This window comes from Podarcis gaigeae, assembly GCF_964106915.1.
Source record: "Podarcis gaigeae genome assembly, chromosome: 17".
NCBI lineage: Eukaryota > Metazoa > Chordata > Lepidosauria > Squamata > Lacertidae > Podarcis > Podarcis gaigeae.
The window spans coordinates 2,966,475-2,989,926 of NC_139694.1; the positions used below are offsets into that span (position 1 = coordinate 2,966,475).

The 23,452-nt window shown below is 40.8% G+C and overlaps 2 protein-coding genes and 1 long non-coding RNA gene across 4 annotated transcripts in view; 1 reads left to right on the forward strand and 2 right to left on the reverse strand.

Moving 5' to 3' along the window:
- The window catches only part of LOC310835334, a 364,886-nt gene that overhangs the window by 136,350 nt on the left and 205,084 nt on the right, over positions 1 to 23,452 (reverse strand). The gene's annotated exons all lie outside the window — the stretch shown is intronic.
- The window catches only part of MAN1A2 (mannosidase alpha class 1A member 2), a 37,772-nt gene that overhangs the window by 9,391 nt on the left and 4,929 nt on the right, over positions 1 to 23,452 (reverse strand). Inside the window, exons 2-8 of the mRNA XM_083718996.1 lie at positions 19,407 to 19,662; positions 17,427 to 17,523; positions 7,744 to 7,862; positions 4,741 to 4,821; positions 3,382 to 3,476; positions 2,872 to 2,995; positions 2,400 to 2,493 (exon numbers count right to left, since the gene is read on the reverse strand). Coding sequence (XP_083575122.1) covers positions 2,400 to 2,493; positions 2,872 to 2,995; positions 3,382 to 3,476; positions 4,741 to 4,821; positions 7,744 to 7,862; positions 17,427 to 17,523; positions 19,407 to 19,662 — 866 coding nt within the window. The remainder of the gene's footprint in view (positions 1 to 2,399; positions 2,494 to 2,871; positions 2,996 to 3,381; positions 3,477 to 4,740; positions 4,822 to 7,743; positions 7,863 to 17,426; positions 17,524 to 19,406; positions 19,663 to 23,452) is intronic.
- LOC310834798 (signal peptide peptidase-like 2B) lies at positions 12,398 to 15,934 on the forward strand. 2 transcript variants are annotated; one of them, XM_083719153.1, is made up of 2 exons: positions 12,398 to 12,550; positions 14,169 to 15,934. In XM_083719153.1, exons 1-2 carry the CDS (start codon positions 12,536 to 12,538, stop codon positions 15,780 to 15,782), a joined length of 1,629 nt encoding a protein of 542 aa, XP_083575279.1. In that variant the 5' UTR covers positions 12,398 to 12,535; the 3' UTR covers positions 15,783 to 15,934. The 2 variants fall into 2 exon arrangements, with proteins under 2 accessions (XP_083575279.1, XP_083575280.1); XM_083719154.1 differs by lacking the exon at positions 12,398 to 12,550 and having other exon boundaries at positions 13,875 to 14,673; positions 15,262 to 15,934.

A 23,452-nucleotide genomic window follows, 5' to 3' on the forward strand; every position in this document is an offset into this window, starting at 1 on the left:
TTTTGAATTTTTGACACAAGAAGTTAAATGCCTAATCCCAGACCCATGATCGAACACACAATTACATATTGGGAAACCTGAGAAGCATTTCACATAACGGGCCTATCGCGGAACAGCAAAGTGGGCTTTTCATTTCATTCCATATTAAAATTATATTAGTTGACTGTTCCCATTCAATTTACACAATAAGGTTGAGTGGGGCAGGCAGGGAAGCTGCCTTAGACCTTGGATTCCAGTCAGAAAACACAGAATTGGACAAGTGGATCAATAATCTGACTCAGTGTATATGCAAACTGGCTCTTAGCTTATCTACTTGGCCACAATATCTGCACTGAAAGCTCTCCAGGACTGTGATCATGTTACTGCTTAATGTTCTCTCTTGAGTAAGTTAAGATAACTAATCTTTTCTGATCTCTTCAGAGGTTTGTGTCCTGGGGACAGCAGCATAAAGCTGGTCTCTTTTCAAGCCAACTTTTGCCATCAAGGAAATCTTTTAAAACCTTAAGACTTTTTAAAGTGAACTAAGCCATCAGACTGATAGATTTGAAGAAAGTAACTACCCCCACATGCAGAACCCAGTGCTTTTTTTCTGGAAAAAACGGTGAGAGAACTCACCACAAAGTTAGTTAGTTAGTTAATTTATTGCGGACCCAGTCACAGTGCCACTGTGACCCCACTCCCCTGGAGCAGTGGCTAAATGTAATATGTGATTAATAAACTCAAGCCGACAACGATCTGTGTTAGAAATGGCCACAACTTTATAGATTACAAATATAGGTGGATTTTTGGCTCAGGCATTGGGTGTTTATCTGTTCCAGCTCCCCAAGACAAAAAAATAACTATTTAATTTAAAAAGAGTAAGGGAACTGTTACCCTGAGTTTTTTTGCTAAAAAACCAAAACCCTGCATGTACCTCATGGCAAAAGAAAAGTTGCTTACCAGTGACTGGTTTTTTCAGGTGGTTATCTGTGCAGCCACACATATGGGTTCTGTCCTTGCACTGACCTATGTTCAGAATTTTCTAGAGTTCAACAGACATTCCGGCAGGAAACCCACTCCCATCCTCAGTGCACATGCTCAAGGAGCCTGGCTCGCACTTTCTTGCTCAGTTACTTTTGGACCACTGCAGCATCTATCTAAGGAAGTGCAGAACAAGAGCAGGAGAACAGCAGCATCTGGAGTGCAGGTGGAGGTAGGCTATGTGACTGCACAGATGACCAAAGAACTGTAGTCACAGGTAAGCAACCTGCAATCTTCAGCTGCAGGTATGAAATCGAGAAAAACACTTCACACGTATAAACAAATGAACTCAAGTCCACAAAAGCATATGCCATGATACCATGTGTTAAAGGCGTCACAAGACACTTTGTTGTAATCCAGCTGCCCCTCTGGAAAGAAGTAAGTAAACCAGTTTTTCCTCTTTGTGATTTCTATGCAGTCACACAAATGGTTAAACAGGAGGCTGACTTACCCAGAGGCATGGCAGGTGCATAAAATATCACAGTGCTCAGCACAGCTCATCCCACAACACTGACAGGAAAGGTTGAGATTATTGGGGGGGGGGGGCGTCTCCCATCTTGGCAATTGTTTAGACCATAGGTAGGCAAACTAAGGCCCGGGGGTCGGATCCGCCTTCTAAATCTGGCCCACGGGCAGTTCGGGATTCAGCGTGTTTTTACATGAGTAGAATGTGTCCTTTTATTTAAAATGCATCTCTGGGTTATTTGTGGGGCATAGGAATTCATTCCTCTCCCCCCCCCCCCCAAAAAAAAAATAGTCCGGCCCACCACATGGTCTGAGGGACAGTGGACCAGCTCCCTGCTGAAAAAGTTTGCTGACCCCTGGTTTAGACTCACTTGTAAGGACATTGTTTGCAGCACCACATCAGATGTATCAAGCTAAAGTTAAAGAAAATTTCAGAGGATGCAGCAAGGCTGTAGACTCATTGCCCTCTACTTCCATGGGTGTTTTAGAAATTCCTTCGGGAAACTAAGAACTACTAAAATTTAGTTAATGGACTTGCTGCTGGGATCTGATACTTTGAAGCAGCTGATTCTGATTGTGAAACTATCTACATTAACTAACAAATGAAGCTTGCATTGTGCAGCATATATAAATAATCCTGGAAGTTACTGAAGTCAAACTCCCCAAATCAAAGCTTGATGTCATTGTGCAATGAAGGAGGCAGAACTATTATTACTATTAGCCGGGACATGATACAAGAAACCAGAACATGAAAGAGGAGGATGGAGCATGTGAGTATGAAGTTCCCAAAGGCTAAACCATGGTCTGGGCTGTGATGCCTGAAATGGGTCTCAGAATGTGCCTATGTGTGAATGTGTGCTTATATGTGTGTGTGGATAGATAGATATAATAAATGTGGAGGAGGAAGTACTCACGCTGCCCCCAGCGCCCAGTCCTTGGATTCAAGTAGTTTGGATAAAGCCCATTAGGGCGGTCCATTTTCTGAAGTAGTTTACGAATATGCATGACCTAAATGGAAAAAAATAATAATAATCACAGCTTAGTCTCAATACAGAATGTAAATCAAATCCTCTTCCATCAATTAAACAAGTTTAAATTGGTGCCCTAACAAATTTTGAAGAACTAGGCAGACTTTTAAATACCATTTCATTATAAATTGTCAATCAATTAATGGTCCTTGGTGGTTTATGCTTTTAATATATGCATTATTTCATTTTATTATTATTATTATTATAAAAATTTGTACCTGCAGGTCTCAGGGCAGTTCACAACATAAAATCACAATATAAAAACAGAATACATAATAAAAGCAAGGACATTATTTATAGTCACTGTCAAGAAATATCTACAAACTTCTTATTACACCAGAAAAAGCATAAAACTAACCTTATCATAGTAGACAGGGTTGCCAGTCAAGTAGCTCAGGTGTACAAATTCCATGTGAAGGGTGCCAAACTCAGATAGGATACTGCTGCCAGCAGACGCCCAGCCCCAGTTGCGACCTACACCACTGGCAAGAGAAAGATTAAAGGGTAAATGCATACAAATATTTGGTACTGGTATTGTTCTATATAGGAAGAGGTTTAGCAATTTATCTATTTCTGTTAAAGGCAAAGACCAATCAGCAACAGAGTACTGGGGAAGATAAGCACAAGCCAAAGGAAAAAAATGTCCTTGAAATAATTCAAGAACCAACAGTGGAAGGATCACCCCCAAACTTGACTACTACTCAACATGATACCACAGCTAACACCAGACTCCAAAGACACCACATATAGGTATTTAATTGTGAAGAAAAATCCCTTAGAAGGCATTGAGACATCCTACTATCAGTGGCCAAACATAGGTTTTTGCTATTCCTGATTTCCAATCTTCCTCTTGCCTCAAATCTCATACCTTTTCAAATTCACCATTGCCCAAGGAATCCCTGTGGGTGTATTGAAGGCAGGAATAAGTTTTCCTGCAAGTTGGACCGCTTTTAACTTAAAAACCTGTAATGCAAGAAAGAAAGTTGAGCACTTGTCTATTTTTTCTGTGCAATCTTATACATATCTTCTTAGAAGTAAGTCCTTATGCAAGTAAGAACAGAAAAGTGCAGGTTGGGTTATTTTAAATCTTTTCTATCCCATTCTAATTCTGATATTGGCTCCAAATGGCTCATAACAAACAATTAAAACCACCACAACAAAACATATTCAATAGTTAGTAAAAACATGAATACAAATGATCACAAATTATACACAAAAATTAAATATTGGAAAAGGCTAGGGCAATTTTTAAAAAAACGTTTTAGCTGGCACTTAAAAGACAGCATTGCAGGTTCCCTAAAAAGTTCTCCATAATCTGGGTGCCACCACAGAAAAGGGCTTGCTCCATGTAACACATCTGGGATCTCTGAGGTTGGGAGCATCCAGAGCACCACTCAAGATGCAGTTAAAACCTTGCTGCAAACCATAAACTAAGACCTCAAATTTTGACAATTGATTTCGGACAGGGTGACAAATGCTCATTACTGTATAAAAAGATATAGGTAAAGGTACCCCTGCCCGTACAGGCCAGTCGTGTCTGACTCTAGGGTTGCGTGCTCATCTCGCTCAAGAGGCCGTGAGCCGGCGCTGTCCGAAGACACTTCCGGGTCACATGGCCAGCGTGACGAAGCTGCAGCTGGCGAGCCAGCACCAGCGCAGCACACGGAAACGCCGTTTACCTTCCACCTATAAAGCGGTACCTAGTAATCTACTTGCACTTAAGAGTGCTTTCAAACTGCTAGGTGAGCAGGAGCTGGGACTGAACGACGGGAGCTCACCCCGTCCTAGGCACTGAGGTTTTACCCACAGCACCACCCGTGTCCCTTCCATTACTGTATAATTATTGGCAAATTTTGTGCCAAATTCTGCAACCTGAATATACAACTTAAACTACCTCACACATATTTTATTAGTTTGCTGGGTAGAAATGAGTTTCCACAGTACTAAAGCACCCCCCCCCAATCTCTTTTGGCTCCAGATATTTAATTTTAATGCCTCTTTTTAATAAAATGAAAACAGATTATGTGGCCAACGCCCAGCATTTTGAATTTTCTGCATTTGTACTGAATTTTGAAATTCGTATCACTCCTGATTCCAACTATGAGTTTGTGGTTACCTACCTATTAGTGAGGCCTCTGAAGCAGCAAGAAAACAAGTCTTTGTTCCCTTTTAAGAAAACTATATAAAAGTTGCACAAATTTCCACGATTATATAATAATTCACTTACCTCCTGACCTGAAATGTAATAGGCTGCAAGCAAGCCACCAATGAAGCGGATGTTGACTTCAAAGACAGATACCTCTGAATTCTTGAGACAGAAAAATGGATATAAGCTAGATATTAGTATAGAGTATGTAGATTTATCACAAATTATTACAGTGAATTTATTTTTTAATTAAATATGTATCCTATCCTTCTTTCTGAAGGTTCCTATGGTGGCACTTCTTGCTTTAAATAATGAATTCCTGTAAATGTTTCTTTGGAGATATAAACCCATTTAGCAGAACAGGTTTGGGAGTTAGTGTTACCTCCTATGCGAATTAACAGTATACTTTTCTGGCTAAGGAGCCCTTTCACATCAAGAATGTGTGCAAATGTGTTGTTTCACATATACATTAAACGTCCATGCTTTATTGATTTTAACTTTCTGTACAATTCAGCTCCCACACCATCTTGTAAGAATAGCAAGGTGGCAAAAGAGATGTGTGCAAGTTGCAGGCAACAGTGGTGTATTGTTAAGAGGAAGCGAACAGGAGTCATGAACTGCTGCCATTGTGTTTTTTTATTTTGGTGAAAGATGACCTTCTTGCATAAGAGATTAAACCCTTATAGTCATATCTGTACAATTTGTTGGATTCACAACTGTGGTACATAAAGTTCCATTCAGGAAAACTTTCAAGAGCTCCAACTATCTATTATAGGGAGAGACAACAAATTGCATTTTAGAAATATTTCACAACCTGAAAGCAATGGCTAATTGAAATCTTCCATTAGCATACAAGGCATATAATCTTCTTCATAAGATATAAAATCTGACTTTCTGTGGAAAATTTAACTGCCAAGATGCAAGAGAGCTGATGTGAGCAAAATCCTTTCTCACTTTGTTTTCCATGCCCCAAGTATTCAAAATCACAGTCTCTTAATCAAGAGATGAAAAAAGAAAGGAACTAACTAGTTGGTCATTCACTTTCTGATTGATGAGCTTTCATAGAAACACAGAACTGCAGAGTTGGAAAGGACCCTGAGGGTCATCGTTCTAGTCCAACCCGTTGCCATGAAGACATGACAGATGGCCACCCAACATTTGCTTAAAAACCTCCAAGTAAAGAGAGTCCACCACCTCTCATGGGAATCTGTTGCACTACTGAACAGCTTTTACTGTCAGAAAGTTATTTCTGATGTTTAGTATGAATCTCCTTTCTTGTAACTTGAATCCATTAGTTTGGGCCCTAGTATCTTGTGCAGGAGAAAACAAGCTTGCTCCATCTTCCATGTTGACAACGCTCTTTACCAGGCCAAACATACCCATATTCCTCAACCGTTCCTTATAAGGCTTGGCTTTCAGTCTTTTTATCACATTGCTCACCTTCCCTCTGCACACATTCCAGCTTGTCAATATCCTTCTTAAATTGTGGTGCCCAGAACTGGACACTGTACTCCAGTGTTATATTTGTGCAGCTGGTTCTTCTTGCCTAAGTCTACAGCTACACCTATGTCCTGCTGAAATTAATTTTGTTAGTGTGGGCAATGTTTCCCCATCTGTTAAGGTCATCTTGAATCCCAACTCAGTCTTGACCATCATTGACTATTCCCTCTCATTTTGGTGTCAACTGCAAATTAGATGAGCATTCCCATGATCCATAAAGATGTTGAACAACACTGGACTCAGGACAGACCCCTGTGCCACCTCACTTTTTTCTAGGATAGTGGGGAATTGTTAGTGAGCGCTCTATGGGTCTGGTCAGTCAACCAGCTACAAATCCACCTAACAGTTACCTTGTCCAGTCCACATTTTACCAGAATGTTATGGGGGGCTTTGTCAGAAGTCTTACTGAAATCAAGATGCACTAACTTTCCATAATTCCCCTGATCTACCAAGCTTGTACCTGCATCAAAAAACAAAAGGTGATTCATCTGGCATGACTTGTTTCTGAGAAACCCATGCTGCATCTTAGTCATCATGGCATCCTTTTCTAGGTGCTCACAAAATGACTGTTTAATTATCTGCTCCAGGACCTTTACTGGTATTGATGTCAAACTCATCAGTAGTTACATAGGTCTTCTCTTTTTCCCGTTTTAGAAGATAGGGACAAAATTTGCCCACCTCCAGTTCACAGGCACCTCATCTGTTCTCCAATATTTCTCTATAATTTTTGAGAGGCTCTGAGGTTACATCCACAAAGGCTACTCATGTCTCTTTTGGGGGCTGAACATCAAACCAGCATCCTGCTGTGTTCTCTCTTTCATAGAAATGTGATTACCAGTGTTGTAGGTCCCAAATTTCCTTTGAAGACACTGGACTTCTCTTCCTAAAAGAAAGGAGGGCAGCTAGGCTGGGAGAAAGCCCCTCCTCTGGGACCAGGAAAACACATTCTCTGTTATTAAAAGAGAGGAAGAATGGCCTTTCCCCTCATGCTCCTGACACTGTGTGGAACTGAAAAAGCTATTCTGCTATTAGTCAAAAGAACTAGGAGCATCAAAGCAAGAGAATTCAGTTTTGTTTTTTGTTTTGTTTTGTTTTGTTTTGTTAGGAAAACAAGGGGACCAAGAAACCTAACTTGGAAGAAGAAAAACTTCTCTGTCTCCCAAAGGCTGCAGTGAAGAAAGTATGCTACCAAGGATGTAGAAAGACAAGAAAAGCATGAGGTGGGCTTCTACCACGTGAAGAACAGAAATCCACCATTACATCCAGAATTTCCTTTTCCCCCATGAGGGAAGGACGACAGCTAATTAAAGCAACATGTCTTAGATAAGCCTGGAGACCAAGTCCTGTGAGGAAAGGTTGAAAGGTCCTTTCATTTTGTTTTGTTTTTTAAATTACACACCGTGTTTGTGAGTCATCAAAAGACACACAATCAGCTCTTTTTCAGGCTTCATTTTAGAAAGAAGAATAGTATTTGAAGTTTGATCAAGCTAATAAGTTTCCTGCCCTTCCATACTCTATAATTATATGATTCTATGTTTCTCTAAATAGGAAGAAATCGGACAACATACAAAAAGTTCAACTTACCACACTGAAATCAAGGTGATTGTCAATCCACTCCTGCCCTTCTTTGAATTCATCGTGAAGGCCCATAATGTAGAGGGTATCCAATGCATCTACTATAGTGGCACCCAGCTGTGAATTTCCTACAGAAAACCCAGAATTTCCATTATAACTAAATGTTTTACTTATGATCTTCCCCTTCAGTGTAGCCATTATTTATTTGTAAGCTGGAACTATCCTTTATAAATAAATCAATTTCTCCAAGTATGAATCAAACAAATTGTTAGAGGTTCTAGTTACAATCAAGCAGTAGATAAATATTTGTTGAATGCATGAATAAAGATTTTAAAAAACATGTGGGACATGTGGAAAAACAACAACTTCAACAAAAAGAAGAAGAGTGAATTGTCACGCCTTTAAGAACATTATTCCTTCAATGTTATTTCTGTATCACATTTGCATCTGCCTCTCCTTTGCTAAAAGGTGGGAAATGTGTCAAGGAGCAGGCTGAAGAATGGAAGAGTACCTCTTTCAATTTCCATTTTCTTGAAACATCCTTGAACAAATGTGTTACCCCAGTCTAATCCTACCTCTAGGTCAGCCTTCCCCAAACTGGTGCACTCCAGATTTTTTTGGACTACCACTCAATGTCAGTCCCAGTTGGTATGGACAATGGTCAGAGATTATGGGAGTTGTACTGCATAGCATTTGGAGGGCACTGGGTTGGAGAACAGTGCTGAAGGCACTATGGGCTACTGTTAGGGGCCTGAGCAGGTCAATTCCCTCTCCATCCATCCACCCTCTTTCCTTAAAAAAAAGGACACCCTAACATTCCATGTAACAACTGTTCTCAACCATAGACTTCGCTGACAGATTTCCTCCGAAAACTCACAGATCCTTGTTGCAATACTTTTGGCTTTTCAATTTGCAAACAGATATATTTCTGCGTAGTATACATGTTGAAACCGCTACGTTATTTTTAGGTGACTTTGTTTTATTTCCAAACTGGTTTTTTATGTATTTTTTTTGTTGTAAACCACTTTGATATTTTTTAATGAAATAACAGCGCATATATATAAATACGGTAACTAAAAAAACAGAATCAGGTCCTGCCTGCCAATGAATTCTCCACTTCTTACTGGAATTAGAGAACAAACAGGTACAGAAAATATGCACCAGACTGTGTAAGATTTCTATCTCACTCTCACACACAAAATATGTACATGCTCCTGAAATTGAAACTTTTGTAAAGTGGCAGGGTGAGATGGGGGAACCTCATGGAGATTTGGCATTCTGGACAACTAGACGCCCTCTAATCTGCTAAGTGAATGCGATAGTTGCCCTTAATAAATAAAATAAATCTAATAATATCAGCAGCTTCTAAATTTTACTATTATCTCAAATTCTAGACACGGAAGCTGAGCCAGTCTCTCTAGGGTGGGGAACCTCCCCCTCCCACCAACAAAGAGACACATTCCCCCCAGGAGTAACATTTCAGAGGTCTCTTATTTTAATTTTATGCTTTTATTTCTTGATTATTTGTGCTAATAGTCTATCTTTCACCAAATGGCCCTAGGTTGGGTCACCTAGGGTGCTGATTTTAACAGCTAGGCAGATCAACCTGGAAGGTGCTACTCCTTCAGATGTTTCGCCTTGTTTGTTGTATATACTATGCCCTACTGAATGGCTTGTTCATCTGACATTACAAAAACAAGGGAAGTTAAATGGGAATTAAAGGAATTTCCCCTAAGAATGTTAACCCACAATAAACTACAAGAAGACCTGTTCATAGCAATATATATGGAGTATGGTCGAGCGTAAACAAAAGTAAAGTTGAATGAAAAGCTATTGCAGGCCACTGTAGTAGAACCAGTTTGAAACAAATATGGCATGACTAGGGCTGAACCTAATGCCCTCCCCAAAGGGAGAGGAACCACCAGAGATACTGTTTGGGCCCATGGAAATGTTCGCTCGGACCTGCAGCAGCATCAGTGTCAACAAAATCACTCAATGTAACTGTATGTCAACAAACTAGACTGAATGATATACTCAGTGCTTTTTCCTTAAAAAAAAAGTTAATCTGCTGTGTTCATTTGTTTATTGCTATATAAAGGTTTTATAGGAATTATTCCTCATGCATGGTGTGTTTTAGAGTGTTCTGTTGTGTAAGTAAAACTTTGAACTTGAATCTCTGTTCCTTTGAGTCGCCAAAGAAATTCCTGTGCTCAGGCTGATACCAGAAGAATCACTTGGCAGGTAGAAGGGGAAATTCCCTGGGAAAGTTCTCCTGCCTGTAAGGACAGGCAGCTACTCACAGAATCATAGAATCATAGAGTTGGAAGAGACCACAAGGGCCATCGAGTCCAACCCCCTGCCAAGCAGGAAACACCATCAGAGCACTCCTGACATATGGTTGTCAAGCCTCTGCTTAAAGACCTCCAAAGAAGGAGACTCCACCACACTCCTTGGCAGCAAATTCCACTGTCGAACAGCTCTTACTGTCAGGAAGTTCTTCCTAATGTTTAGGCGGAATCTTCTTTCCTGTAGTTTGGATCCATTGCTCCGTGTCCGCTTCTCTGGAGCAGCAGAAAACAACCTTTCTCCCTCCTCTATGTGACATCCTTTTATATACTTGAACATGGCTATCATATCACCCCTTAACCTCCTCTTCTCCAGGCTAAACATGCCCAGCTCCCTTAGCCGTTCCTCATAGGGCATCGTTTCCAGGCCTTTGACCATTTTGGTTGCCCTCCTCTGGACACGTTCCAGTTTGTCAGTGTCCTTCTTGAACTGTGGTGCCCAGAACTGGACACAGTACTCCAGGTGAGGTCTGACCAGAGCAGAATACAGTGGCACTATTACTTCCCTTGATCTAGATGCTATACTCCTATTGATGCAGCCCAGAATTGCATTGGCTTTTTTAGCTGCCGCGTCACACTGTTGGCTCATGTCAAGTTTGTGGTAAACCAAGATTCCTAGATCCTTTTCACATGTACTGCTCTCAAGCCAGGTGTCACCCATCTTGTATTTGTGCCTCTCATTTTTTTTTGCCCAAGTGCAATGCTTTACATTTCTCCCTGTTAAAATTCATCTTGTTTGTTTTGGCCCAGTTCTCTAATCTGTCAAGGTCGTTTTGAAGTGTGATCCTGTCCTCTGGCGTGTTAATGGGTTCATGGGTAACAGCAAGCTTACAGAACCCACACTTTCTCTCTCATTCCCTTGCCCCACCTCCCAGAAACCTCTCTACACCCACTTTCTGCTCCTTCTGGCACCCATCATGGCATAGCAAGTCTTCTTCATGGATGCATCTGTTTCTCTTGTAGCCGGTAGGAATATTTAGCTTTTTCTGATTGGTCAAGCAGAGCTGGTTCTATTTTTCTGACTGACTGAAGTGCCACCTGATATTAAGCAAATCTGCAAGGGGAAATTCAGCAAGTGGCAGATGAGTAGAAGGTGACAATCCCTTCTACAACCCCAAGCCAAAACTTCATGGTAACCCTAGCAGTATATAATATCCAGTCTTATCACTGGGCCAGCCAGCACTAAAAAGTTCCAGTGCCAAAGTTCACTCATAACCTTGCCTTAGCAGCAGCAGCCTCCTAAATTCAGTGCCAAAATTCAGCCCTTCCCTTTGCACTCCATGGCTACTGCTCCAAGTCAAATAAGTTGTGATCATGCTACCAAAAGGTTTAGCTTTCAAGGTGCCACAGACAAAAAACGAACAAACATAAACTGGTCATTCTTCATTCAACTGTTAGTAAAATTTCTTAAGGCAGAAAATTAAAATGGGCATCTTACTGGACAATCCCATATTTTCCTTCATTTAAATGTTTGTAGTAAAAAAAAAAAGCAACATAAATGTTGTTTGAACTTATTTACCATGTACATAAGGGTGGTAGGTGTCCCAAAAAAGTGGAAGAAGGGAGAAAATGTAAAAAGCTGGGGGTGGGAATCACAAGTTAAAAGTAAACAATAGCTTCCAGGGTTTTCATCAACCTGCATATAGAGTGAAAGTTCAGTGCTGCACATCTCTATTCAGAAGTAAGCACCACTGAGCTAAGTGAACTTAATGGCAACTTAACAGTAATTGTGTTGACAAATACATATAATACTGTTTCAATGCATATAATACTGTTTCAATAGCATGGTAGGACTACACAGCTGTGTAGTCAAAATTAATGCTTAGCTGCCTTCCCCAGCCATAATGTGTAGCCCCTGCTGATGTAGTGATTACAACTTGGTGATTTAACTTTGTCATTACAACGCGGATACAAATGTAATTTAACAGCCTGCCCCCCTTAGGTTACTGGGGTGTGGTGGGGCCATTCCAGGTAGAAAAAACTGACTGACAAAAACCAGTAGAAACAGGACAAAGAGGGAAAAAATATTTAACAAAATACAAAGGCAGGCAATGAAAGGCTAATGTACAGATTACAGAATTGCAGCCCTCCTTAGAGTAAGGCTATGTATTATTTCACGGGCAGTATTCTGGTCCATTCCTTTTCCCATTTCAGAAGTGAGAGACTCTTGAGTTAAAATTCTGGAGACTGCATGGCATGTGGGACTGCCTATTTCCAATCTAATCTTAGAGGGGTAGGCTTCCTAGGAGAATGGAGTCTTGAGTGGTTGCCAGGGGACAATTCTTAATCACCACAGGCAACTGAGTAGTGAATTGTTGACAGTGGGGGGGGGGGCAATGCTAGGGAGGCAGTATGCAATCAAAGGAGGCTCTTTAGGTGCTATGCAGGTAGCACCAAGGCGTACTGTTAACAAGAAGAAAAACAATGGCTGACCCCCATCTCCAGAACCTCAAAAGATGCTCGTTAACCAGGTCTGTTCCTTAAGTGAAATATACAGGCACCTTGGTAGGCAGGAAACAGTAAAACTAGGCAGTGTTTATATTAGAAGACTAAATTTAATTTTAGATGGTGTACTAGGTAGAAGATTGTGACCAGATGTTCCGTTTACCATCTAGTCTGATAAAGAGTTCTGGTGAACCCAAAAGCTTGCAACTATTTTATGTTATTCTATTTAGCCTAATAAAACTACTGCCCTAGTACAGATTTAGGAATTTTTATTATGGGCCAACATGGCTACCTCTACTTTTTGTCTGAATTAGAAAATATAGCCATTCAGCTGTGATATCCTAAATTAGAGCTAAAGGATCCTTGAAGTGGGAAGATTCTTTCCACCAGTAGAGCATGGGACTCTTAATCTCATGTTTGTGAGTTTGAGCCTCACCTTCGGCAAAAGATTCCCACATTGCAGGCAGTTGGACTAGATGACCCTTGGGATCCCTTCCAACTCTGCAATTCTATGATTCTACCCGATTGGGCTTCTACAGCATTGACTTTTTACCTAGCACACAACCTAAACTTAATGTCCACCTTTGCTAACATAAAGAGTCCCTAGTTTCTCTTGATTCCTATTGTGTAGCTATGCAGCCTGTAATGACTATCTCCTATACTTCAAATTTTAACACTGCTTAGAGCAGTGTTTTTCAACCTTTTTTGGGCAAAGGCACACTTGTTTCATGAAAAAAATCACGAGGCACACCACCTTTAGAAAATGTTAAAAAATTTAACTCTGTGCCTATATTGACTATATATAAAGTAATTCTCTTGAATAGGAATCAAATAAACACAATGAAAGTATTTTATAATTACTTTATTATGAAATAGTAAGTAAACAGAAATATGAAAAATTATAAAATACTTTATTTTTAAATCTTTCAATTTTTAAAATTTTTCCCACGGCACACCAGGCAACATCTCACGGCACACTAGTGTGCCACGGAACAGTGGTTGAAAAACACTGGCTTAGAGGACAGTCACCTTTATGAACTTAAATGAACTTAAATGTTCACATCACACCTTCTTCTGGCAGTCACCAGATTAAGCTATTAAATCATAAAAGCAATAATAAAATTTGATTTCCAGTTTGTAATTCTGGATCCGTATCTATGGCTGAAGAGAAAATTAGGCTCAATTTGTGACAAACAGGCCTACTGATAAACTTGTTGTGCAAAAGCAAGAAACAATTACTTATTAGAGAAGATGCAATGCAGCAGACAGGGGTGAGGTTTGTCTCCATGGATAGGAAGCTGGGCTTATTATGTAACAAACAAGGTTGGGGTTATATCCATGGGGTTATATCCATGGTAAGGCTGTCAGGAACAGCTTACCATGTAGCAAGCAGAGCTTGGGTCCCAGGGGCCTAAGCTTTGAATTAAAGGGGGAAAGGGACAAAATCTCTTTTACAAGAAGAGAAAGAAGCAGCCTGTGGTTACAGTTCCTAGTAAAGATTAAGGGAAACTGCCAAGAAGGATGTTTCTGTTTCTAGCCAGCTTGTTCCTGCTCCTTATTCCACCTGTGCTTGCTCAGAACCCTGGGGTCATCCGTATCAGCCCAGAGAAAGGAGGCGATTACTGCTTCCTCTTCCCTTCACAGTGGATGAAATCACGTCAAGAGGGTAACAAAAATCGCTGGCTTCACCCTGCGCTCGGAACTCAGAACATCAGTTACTCAGCCATGTGTTGCCCACCTTCGTTCTTTGGGGAGGAAGACAATGATGGTGGTGGATTCAGCACAAGAATTGCATCTGTAAGGGAGGGCAACTGCAATCTCTTTGAGAGTGCCCGACTCCATCAAATTAACCAAACCCAGGGGCTGTTGACTCTTGGTGGAGATGCTCCCTATCTCGTGAAAAACCGGAGATCCAGATATAACTGGGGTCACTGTGAGGAGGTCACAATCTCAGGAATTCTTCTCCAAGATGTGGACATTCTCTATTTATTGTTTAAGAACTTGATCAGGGACTTGCTACACAAAACTGGGGTCATTTATCTGATGTCAATGTTCATAGTCACCATGGGAAGCTACTGGGCAGGCAGAACAGAGAGAAGAAAGCAACAATATATTGAAAGCCGATTCCAAACGGAAGACGATGATTTTGGTGAGATAACAATTGACACCAATGCCTACTTCACATGTACTTGCACAGTAATGGCCACCTTCATGCTACTTGCGCTGTACTATTTCTATGATTACCTGGTACATGCAATGATTGGCATTTTCTGTCTATACGCATCTTTCAGTCTACATGGTTGCTTAGCTCCATTTGTAAGCAAGCTTCCATTTGGAAAACGTGTAATCCATCTCCCATTTTTTCACAAAGGTCTAGAGATCAGAACATTGCTTCTAACTGTCCTGTGCATAGCCATCAGTGCACTTTGGGTCATCTTCAGAAATGAGAATGAGTGGGGCTGGGTTTTGCAAGATGTTCTAGGAATCTCTATTGGCATTTACATTCTGAGAACAGTTCACATGCCCACCTTAAAGAACTGTAGCTTGTTTCTGTTCGCTCATTTGTTTTATGACGTACTCTGTCTATTCGTCACTCCTTTCCTAACCAAAGCTGGAAAAAGCATCACGGATGTGACAGCTTATGGGACACCAGACTCTGAAGAGATCCCCTTTCTGTTGAAAGTACCAATATTAGCCTCAACATCCATTTTTGATGACAGTTCTTTTACTGCTATAGGCCTTGGAGATATTATACTTCCTGGTTTCCTGGTAGCCTACTGCCACAGATTTGATGCTCAAGTCAACTCCTCAGGGGTCTATTTTCTAGCTTCTACTCTAGCTTATAGCTATGGTCTTATGGTGACTTTTGTTGTAGCAACATTCTTACAGACAAGTCAGTCAACTCTCCTATACCTGGTGCCCTGTATACTCACTACTACTATGGCTGTTGCTGCTTCTCGCAAAGAGTTCATCCTTTTTTGGACAGGTGTTGTCTCTGCAGAAGACCTGTCTCAACCTTCTTCAAAAAAAGTCATCAAGCACCCAGATACATTACAACATTCAGAGGAAAAACTCTGTCAACAAGAAGGAAAACAAATCTCCAACATCACATTCCTCAAGGAAGATATGACTAATTCCAGCATATCCACAGAAGAGTTATCTGACCTGGACACACTGAGAGATGAGATGACTAACTGCATTCTAAGTCAGAGAGAAGAAGATGCCCCACATGAGGGCTACGAAAACAAAGAGGCTTGAGAAGCATAGAGACCACATTCTGTGAGGAAAGGGGAGAGGAAAACACCTCACATATATATGCCACTGGAACATTTTCTGAGACAAAAAGGGCACTTCAGGTTGAAGAAATACAGGTCCATTAAACCACATTTGGAAATAAAGCTACTCTGTCACTCTTGCTGTGAAATTCAATAAATTAAAATGCACTGTTCTCATCTATCCCTCTTAACCCTGTCACGCCCTAACGTGACCAAGAAACAGAACCCAGGATGTGCACCGATCTAGTCACTGCCCCCATAGCATTCTCCTAACTTACAGAGGAAGAGGATCGAGGGTGAAAGCCCAAGGAAAAACACAGGTATATGGAGACTTTTGTAAGCGAGTACAGTGGTACCTCGGGTTACAGATGCTTCAGGTTACAGACGCTTCAGGTTACAGACTCCGCTAACCCAGAAATAGTACCCCGGGTTAAGAACTTTGCTTCAGGATGAGAACAGAAATCGTGTGGTGGCAGTGCAGCGGCAGCGGGAGGCCCCATTAGTTAAAGTGGTGCTTTAGGTTAAGAACAGTTTCAGGTTAAGAACGTACCTCCAGAACGAATTAAGTTCTTAACCCGAGGTACCACTGTAGAATATGCCAAACTGTAGGCTGTACTTGTTGCTTATATGGCACAGAGCTTGAGGTAAGACCCTTTATTAGTTCTGGTTTTTTGATGAATAAGGTAAGTAAACATCTTAACTTTTCTCTTAAACTGAAGGATTTTTGGTCCTAGTATGTCCCTGTTTTCGAAAAAGAACCTCACTGACTTAAGTCCATAGTGGGAATAGAGAGGTAGAATTTTTAACTGCATTGTGACTGCAGAAATCTTAGCATATGCACCGCAACTTAAGGCATTTAAAGAACTTTATATATCTATTCTACATGTCAACCCTGTACAATAGGCTTTTTATTATCATCCCCATAGTATCCCTGTTTTTATTATCTTCAGAGTTTGTCCAATAGTTTAAGAAGCCTATGTAGTCTATCATTGCTATCAAGCTGCAAATCCAGGCAACATGGAAGAGATCTCAAAAGTTGGGCAGAACAGGTCTCTAGATGAAGTAAGAAAGGGCAAAGACTGAATATCAAGTGAAGTCATCATGCCAGCTCTTCCCTCTCTCTCATACACACAAATGCCCCATATATATATATATATATATATATATATATATATATATATATAGTGGCATAGCACATGCACACATGCATGTGCTATGCCACACAAAAATCTGAGAGCATTTCATCAAATGTAACCATGAAACAGATTTGTTTGCAGAATGTTAATTCAAAGAGCCAACTATCAGAACTACAAAGGTCTGTTATAAAAAAAACCTGTTGTACAAATTTTGTGTTTGTAATGACTAGCAGAAAATTTAGAACATTCATTATCATAAGAAGTCAGACATGCACTGATGCATTTGCACAATAAAATTCAAGAATAAAACAGGATTGCATTTAATTGTAATTGCTATTCTTGAGTGGTTATCTACAGGATTACACATGCAATCTCTTAAGTGGGTTAACAGTTCTCTTTCGTTAACTTTTTCAAATTCCAAAGACACAACAGTATAAGCAAGGTATTTTACGTGGAATTATCAAAATGAGTTTTTTAGAACGACAACTTACCAAATATGTTGGTGGAATGTCCTTTCCTAGCAATGGGTTTCAGTTCATTATGTCCCCATCCATATTGCCGGTAATTATCCCAGGCATGTTTCATCATCTAAGGTATGGAAAACAAATAAATATTAACACAAATTAACCATTCAACTAAAATATTTGTTTCAGACACAGATTCTCTCTATATATAAACAAAGGTAAGCAACAGAGTGCAACTGTAATTTCAACTGAAATATATCTGAAAATGTTTCAAATTCAAGTCTTGCAAAATATTCTGTGCTGTCAAAGTAAGCAACTGCTTCTGTAAAGGGATGGAAGACTAGCAGTGATTAATGGAAGAGGAAGCTAATCCAATAAATCAAAAGGTAAAGGTTTAAAACTGTAAAGGACCCCTGGACAATTTAGTCCAGACAAATTTGACTATGGGGTGTAGCGCTCATCTCCACTTTCAGACTGAGGGAGCTGGCGTTTGTCCGCAGACAGCTTTTCTGGGTCATGTGACCAACATGACTAAACTGCTTTTGGCGCAATGGAACACTGACAGAAGCCAGAGTGCACTGAAATGCCGTTTACCTTCCCGCCGCAGTGGTACCTATTTACCTACTCGTGCTGGTATGCTTTCAAACTGCTAGGTTGGCAGGAGATGAGACAAAGCAATGGGAGCTCACCCCATCAGACAGATTTGGACTGCCAATCTATTGCAACCCTGTACCCCCTGCCAACAAATCAAACAGGTTAAGTAGAAGAAGCTAATCAACTTGCAAAGGCCAACACATTCATGAGAATCACTGCTGAAATGCATTTCTAAATATGGTTCCAACTTCTTTCTTTTATTACCTTTTTTCAAAACACATCTTCCTAATTTGCCTCTCACTATTTCACAGAGTAGCATAGCATTTTCTCCCTGACTCTGACTCAAATTTGAACAAAGCAACATACTCACAAAATGAAATTGTATGCCTGGTATCCCTAATCACCAGCCAGCCAGCCACCTGCCTCTCAAGGCTTCCTGCTGCCTCTGTGAGTCAAAGCAGCAGTGTCTCCATTGATTGGCATAAGGCAGAACACTCTATTCCTGAAGGCTTCCCCTCTCTGCCATTTTCGCAAGTCAGCGGAGGAACTGCTCCATTGACTCAAATGGGGAGAAACAGTTGAGTGGTGTGTATGTGTCTTGAGTCTGTGTTTTCACATAGGCTGACACACATGGGACACTCCCAATGTTTTGTGATTAGCCACACCCCCACAGCAGCAATCCCCTACCCACCCACCCCTACCCACTACAGCCATTTTATGGTCACGTACATGACACTTTAAAAACATCCAAATTGGTTCACAGACCCAGAAAGCCTAGAGCCCTCTGTTGAATTTCATGACTATGGTGGTATAGGAGCAAATGCAGAGAAGAAAAAGTATGACTGGGGAAAAACAGCAAGCTGTTGAAAGAACTGTGGGCATTAATGCATGTTTCCTCTGTCAAAGAGGAAATTTAAGGTAGAAATTTCATTAGCATAGCTTAACACATTTTAATGCAACATTTAAAAAATATTGTCAGTAATATTCACTCTACCCCAGAAAGGGAGCTTCAGGGCAAGAGATTAGAGAAAAATGTCAGATTCCAATAAAAGAAAAAGACACAAAAGATCTACGTATAATAATTGTTTTACGTGCTTCTTATGCCTCCAAAAAGCAACCGCCGCCTCATCATGACACTTAAGATTTCCTCATGAGGTCCTGTTCCAGATTCTATCTCATGAGTTTCTTATTAGCCTCCTCCAGAGGCAGAAAATGTTCTATAGGGGTCAGAGTGATGAACTTCCTCCCAAAGCAGCCCAGAAAATAAGCCCAGATTATGAAGCAGAATATATTAAGCCAATTCCCACATGAAATTAACTATGACTATCACAAACAGTATGGTTTCTATTCACAGAAATAATCCTAGCATCACGAACTACAGCTAGGTAATGATAAGATGACGCAAGCCATTACCTCTTTAATTTTGTCCCTTTTTTCTCGGATATCTGGATCCACTGGATCTCCACTGTTTATCCCTACAAGATTTGGTACCGGGACCGGTGGCAAGGGCTTGCTGCTTTTGTTCTTCAAACCCTTTACTATTTTGTTCTTCTCAGTTTGAATTTCAGCCTGGATCTCATCCCGTGACTTCTGCAGTTTCTCTTTTGCTTCCTCCAAAGCTTTTTCATGATCTGCACGAATTTTATTTCTCAAGCGTTCCTCTTCTTCTCTAAATAAACAAATAATAGTCAGAAAGCTCTGTTTTTAGAGCTTAGGGCCAACCGTTAGGGCCAATCTGTTATACAACCATCATCTATTTCTTATTCCAAATGTAACCGAAGACGTTCTGCCAAATATATACAAATGATACATCTATTAGTATTAGAAGACCACTATATGTTCTAAGAAATGGTTGACATTAGAGCATTTCAAAAATTCTAATGATTAAATGGGACTTTTCACATATGCAAGAATTTCATTTCATTTGCCGTCACTTGCAGCCGAATGAACAGATTTCATTGAAAAACACTGTTACTGATGTGAGGCTACATGAAAGTGCTATCTATAGGCTTTATCTGTTAAAGTGCATTCACACACCATGCATGTATCAACCAGCCCCAAAGAAAACTGAAGCTCTGATAAGGTTTAGAGGATGGGTCGCTAACATGGTTCCCGTAGGCACACACATGCTTGCAGTCTACAGGGTCCTCTCCCCCACTGAAGTTAAGCACACTATTTTTGTCAACAAAATAGGTGGCGTTGTGTGCTTGAGTGTGCTGTGTGTGTTGCTGTGCCCACAACTGTTTCTCTGGTTTGCAAATGTGCTCCCAGCCAACCCCTAATTTGAATAGAGGAAATGAGGAGGCCCTAAATGGCAAGGCAACTAGCGCAGCAATCAACATTATCCCAAGAAGGCTGGGTATCAAGTCTTTTGATTTACTTTTGTTGCAAACCAAATTATTAAAGGTGTGGTTTTTGAAAAGAGGTTTCCAACCTTGTTGAAAGGATTCTGCAGCAAAACTCTCAGGCTCCAAATAAGACTTGGCCAGATATATATGCCTACCATTGACAGAAACACAATGTGGGTAGGCATATTTGCATCTGGATGCAAATCCACTCCATGCCCTCAACTCTACATTCAAAGAAGGAAATCCATGTGCATCTAATTTAGAAAGCAGCAGCAATAATGAACAAATATCACCAGCAATTTACAGTTTTCACCTTATAACTGCAGGAAGTAGTTACACAACAAGTTTTTGGCACAAATAGGGTAATGCAACAGCAATCACAAGATAACGAAGACCCACATCTGTGATTGGAAAACTGGCACAGGCATTTCAGAGAACTGCACGATTCTATGTACGTCTACTCAGAAGTAAGCCCCACTATGTTCAATGGGACTTACTGCTAAGTAACCATGTTTAGGATTGCAGCCCAAGAGTCGCCTGATAAACCTGATTTAAAAAGGATTTAAAACTCATCAGAAGCTTGGCATGATGGATCTCTGCTTCCTGCTTATCCCACAAGCTTTAGAACTACTCAATCCTATTGAAAAGGTCACAAAACATGTGCTGTGAAAATGAAAATATCACTCTTGACATATTAGCATTATATTACTAGTTATTTTAAGTGCGAAAAAAGTCAAAATCATTTAAGATTCCGTCACTTCTCTTCATTTCAACAATGACAAATAAGTCTTCTCAACAGTAGATTAGCAGTTAACACCCCATTTGCAACGAATAGCAATAGGCATTAAACTCTGAAGGAATAGCAACACCTGTGACATTAAACTCCATGCCCTTGAGACTTGGATAACACTATGCCTAACTCCCACTGCAAACCAGAAACCTACTGTGAGTTTAACCCACTTTTTGAGAATCACAACAATACTATAACTCAACACAGTAGGCTGAAAGGGTGTGTGTGTAATCCTTTGGGGCTTGAAGGCCGCATTTAGGATTTGACAAGCCTTCCAGGGGTCACATGCTAGCCAGAGTCCAATTCACATGCACATACACACAGCACAGCAGGGGGGGGGGCACACAGGAACCTGCACTTATGTGTATATGCATACAAATACACATGAGCACACAGTAGAGGGGCAGGCTCAGGAGCAGACAGACATGCTCAGTCAGCAGCATTTTTACTCTGTAGGGCACTGCAGTAGAAGAATCTCCCTCTACCCCCAGCATGTCAGGGGGGGGGGAGGGCAACTGTGTTGCTGTCTACAGTTGCAAGGGTGTAGGAGGGTCTCCTCCAGTTCCAGGAAAGGAGAAACAAAGCCTCTTTTTGGGGAAGGGTCATTTTTCCTCCTAGTGCAGCACCATTGTTAGAAGGTCTAAGAAAGGGGGTGGGAAATAGTTTCTTCCCACTTCCTAAGTCTAAGGCAGGCACATCCAACAGGTAGATCGTGATCTACTGGTAGATTGTGGGGTGTTCCTGGTAGATCTCTGGCCCCTCGGTGATCTACTCCCCCCCCAAAAAAGCTCAAGAACTTTGGCTTCCCCAAGAAAGCTCAAGAACTTTGCCTTTCCTAAAAAAGCTCAGCAACTTTTGCTTCCTAGCAAAATAGTGGGCCATCATATTAAGTTCCACTACCGGACTAGGGATTCAGGACCCTCAATTGTGTTTTATATAATCAACTTTTAATTATGCTCTGTGTATATTGCAATGCTCATTCAGTTCCATTCAGCGGTTCTCAACCTGTGGGTCCCCAGATGTTGTTGGACTACAACTCCCATCATCTCTGAGCTCTGGTCTTGCTGGCTAGGGGTGGTGGGAGTTGTAGTTCAAAAACATCTGGGGACCCACAGGTTGAGAAAAGCTGATCAGTTCCATTCATTCATTTGCTCCCTAAAAAACAACTTTGATCCATCCAATGACAATGGGTAGATCACTGCCAGTTTTTTTACACTGTGAGTAGATCACTGTCTATTGGGAGTTGGACATCCCTGGTCTAAGACATTCCAACAATGACACTGAAGGGGTAATTGGTTCAAACTATTGTTACTGCCAAACTACTCCCATTTTTAATGTGACAAGGTTAAGTCCTGCATTCCTAGAGCAAAAGAGATCCCTGGTTGTTCAACCCGAATGGCTGTGCAAAACCTGGAAAGACAGTAGCTAGAAAAGGAGTTGAGGGAAGAATTCTGAACTGGTTTCCCTCTGTCCATTGAATGGTTTCAAGTCATGCTACAACTCCAATCCTTGACAACTATATTTTTATAAACTTCCAGTGGTACCACTTTAATTCATATTAACATACAATCTTCTATTGTTTCAACTGTGTCATGGAATTTTCTGCTAGACTGATCTGAAGCATTACAATAGGACATTAATAAAGAGGAACTTTAGAAGTTCTGAATGTTGAATACTTTAATCCAGCTTTCATTCAGAGGGTAAAGCAACCCCCCCCCCCAAAAAAAAACAACCCCAGGTGAAGATATGCACTCCTCTTTAAATAAGAGTGCAGGTCAATACTCTTCCTTGTCCATTTATGGACACAATAAAATGCAGAAGTTGTGAACACCCCAGTTCAGCCACAATATATCTCACATTTATTAAGCTAAAATAAACGCAAACCTTGCACCCAGACACCCTGCCCTTGCTGAACCTTTTCCCGCTCCTTCTCCATGCACAACCGAAGACTGCCTATGTAAATCAATTAACCAGTTTCCCAACATGCCTGAAACTGGGAAACACCAACTTCCAATTATTTCAGTTCCTGGTTTGTTCCAAAGGTGATAAAAGGCTTTGACAAATCCACTCATCAGGGTAGTTATAGCTAAATGCTTCCTGTTTTGGAGAATGTATGAGGTAGTTGCAAGATAATGCAGGCAACTCATTGTGGGTGTCAGCAGTCGTGCATCAGCCCATTCTGCCCCCGCCCCCTTCCGGGGCCGAAAGCAGCTTACACGTCAGTGGTTGTGTGTCAATCAGACATGTGCAAAATGATTGCTGCCTGTAACTAGGTTCAGGAAAGCATTTTGGTTTTACTATTGTGCATTTTACCTATGTTA